General features: G+C 34.9%; 1 protein-coding gene across 1 annotated transcript in view; it reads left to right on the forward strand.

Moving 5' to 3' along the window:
- The window catches only part of PRKD3 (protein kinase D3), a 66323-nt gene that overhangs the window by 17554 nt on the left and 46913 nt on the right, over positions 1-1856 (forward strand). The window contains exon 5 of the mRNA XM_012653800.1: positions 1641-1779. Coding sequence (XP_012509254.1) covers positions 1641-1779 — 139 coding nt within the window. The remainder of the gene's footprint in view (positions 1-1640; positions 1780-1856) is intronic.

Consider the following 1856-nt stretch of genomic DNA (forward strand, 5'->3'; position numbering starts at 1 on the left):
GAAGGTTATTTCATAATTATTTTTTCCAAGCTAAACATTTATTATTTTAATGTTGTTTTCCTTCTCTCATTGGTGTGTTTATTATTCATTTCTTCAGTTGCCGTTATTCAAAACTTCTGTTTTGGTCATAACAGTATTAATAATCCATATGATTTACCAAAAATAGTTTCTGGAGAGAAGTGTTCCTTGTTTGTCTCTTTCCGTTTACGTGCTGTATAATCCAGACTCTGATACCTCTTTCGTGACCAGTAGCTTCAGTCGTTCTTTAGGAGCTTGCTTTGGTCTCTTCCTGTTTCAGTTCCTCTACAGTGCTGCTAGTGCATTATCTTTTTAAAATACAGATTTGATCATGTTACTACTGCCTTGCTTTGGAATCCTGTGACCTTGCTTTGGGACCCTATGTCTCTCCCTCTTAGATACAGAATAATAATATGAACCACTAGCATTTATGGATCAGAGTGCTGAGGGTTTTATAGGTGTCGAGTACTTTAATTTTGAGAAAAACTGTATAAAGCCAGCACTCCTTTTAGCCCCATTTTATAAACAAGAAACTGATGTAGAGAGGTTAAGCAATTTATCTAAGGTGCTGTAGTTAGTAGGTAGCAAGGCTTAAGCCAGCTCTGTTGACTCTGGGTTTCTCTGTTAGTGTGGCCCCAGTGGGGCCCCATGTGCATTTTTGCCCTCTTTCTACCCAGCTCTCCCCAACCTAATTCTTCAGTTCAAGGCTCCGCTTACCTTCTTCAGTTTACCTTGTAATTTCTCAACAATGACACTTTCACTTTCACTTGCAGCCTGTGGAAACCCTGCTTCTCTTTTTTACAGTTCTGCTCAAGTATCATACTGGATCCTTCTACTCCACCTTCCCAGTTAAAGTTTTTTATTCCCTCTTATTCTAGAATTTTGTTTATATTTCATTTTTGTCATTTGCCTTATACTGTCTAGTATTTGTGTTTATTTCCACCTTCCTACTAAATTGTAAGCTCCTGGAAGATAAGGACTGTTTTATCTTTATAAACTATGGGGCCAATATCTTACTCTTAGCAGACATGCAAGAAATGGGACTTTTTAAAATCAGTTTTATTCACACAAATATTTTATTAGACTTTTTATTTTTATGAAGCTGGAATGTGGAGTCCTCTTTTTATTAGCCAGTACCCCAGGTGGCAATTGAGTGTTTATAATGTGGCTAGAGTGACTGAGGACTAAACTTTTCATTTTATGTAATTTCAATTATTTTAAATTTAAATAACTGCATAGGGCTAGTAGCTAACCATATATTTAGACAGTATAGTGCTAGAGAATGGGAAAGACTGCTTATCTTTCAGGCTGAGAATAGATTAGCACAGTAAGTTCAAGATTATATTCTCCATCAGCAACTGAATATAGAAATCCTATATTTCTAAGAGAACGTGTTTTAAGATAATCAATGGTTATTTATTTGTAAGTTTGCTTTTCTGTTTTGGAACTTTAAAATTAAGCAGGATGCTTGAGTATGTGATTCACCTTTTAGATATTAATAGTTAGAAATTAATAGTGTTTAGGCCAAAACATTATGCTTAAAATTTTTTCATAAAATTGAGCCATTTGCTTATAAAAATAGAAAGCTCTGGGTATATTGATACAGGACTATTTTCCTGCAGTTTCCAGAGTGTGGATTCTTTGGCATGTATGATAAAATTCTTCTCTTTCGTCATGACATGAACTCAGAAAATATTTTGCAGCTGATTACCTCAGCAGATGAAATACATGAGGGAGACCTAGTAGAAGTTGTTCTTTCGGGTAAGTAAATAGCTTCTTTTATTTTTCTTTTTTTTTTTTCAGAGAGCCTCCTTTTCTGTACTAAATGCTGTATTCAA

Source organism: Propithecus coquereli, unplaced genomic scaffold, assembly GCF_000956105.1.
Source record: "Propithecus coquereli isolate 6110/MARCELLA unplaced genomic scaffold, Pcoq_1.0 Scaffold43, whole genome shotgun sequence".
NCBI classification, from domain to species: Eukaryota; Metazoa; Chordata; class Mammalia; order Primates; family Indriidae; genus Propithecus; species Propithecus coquereli.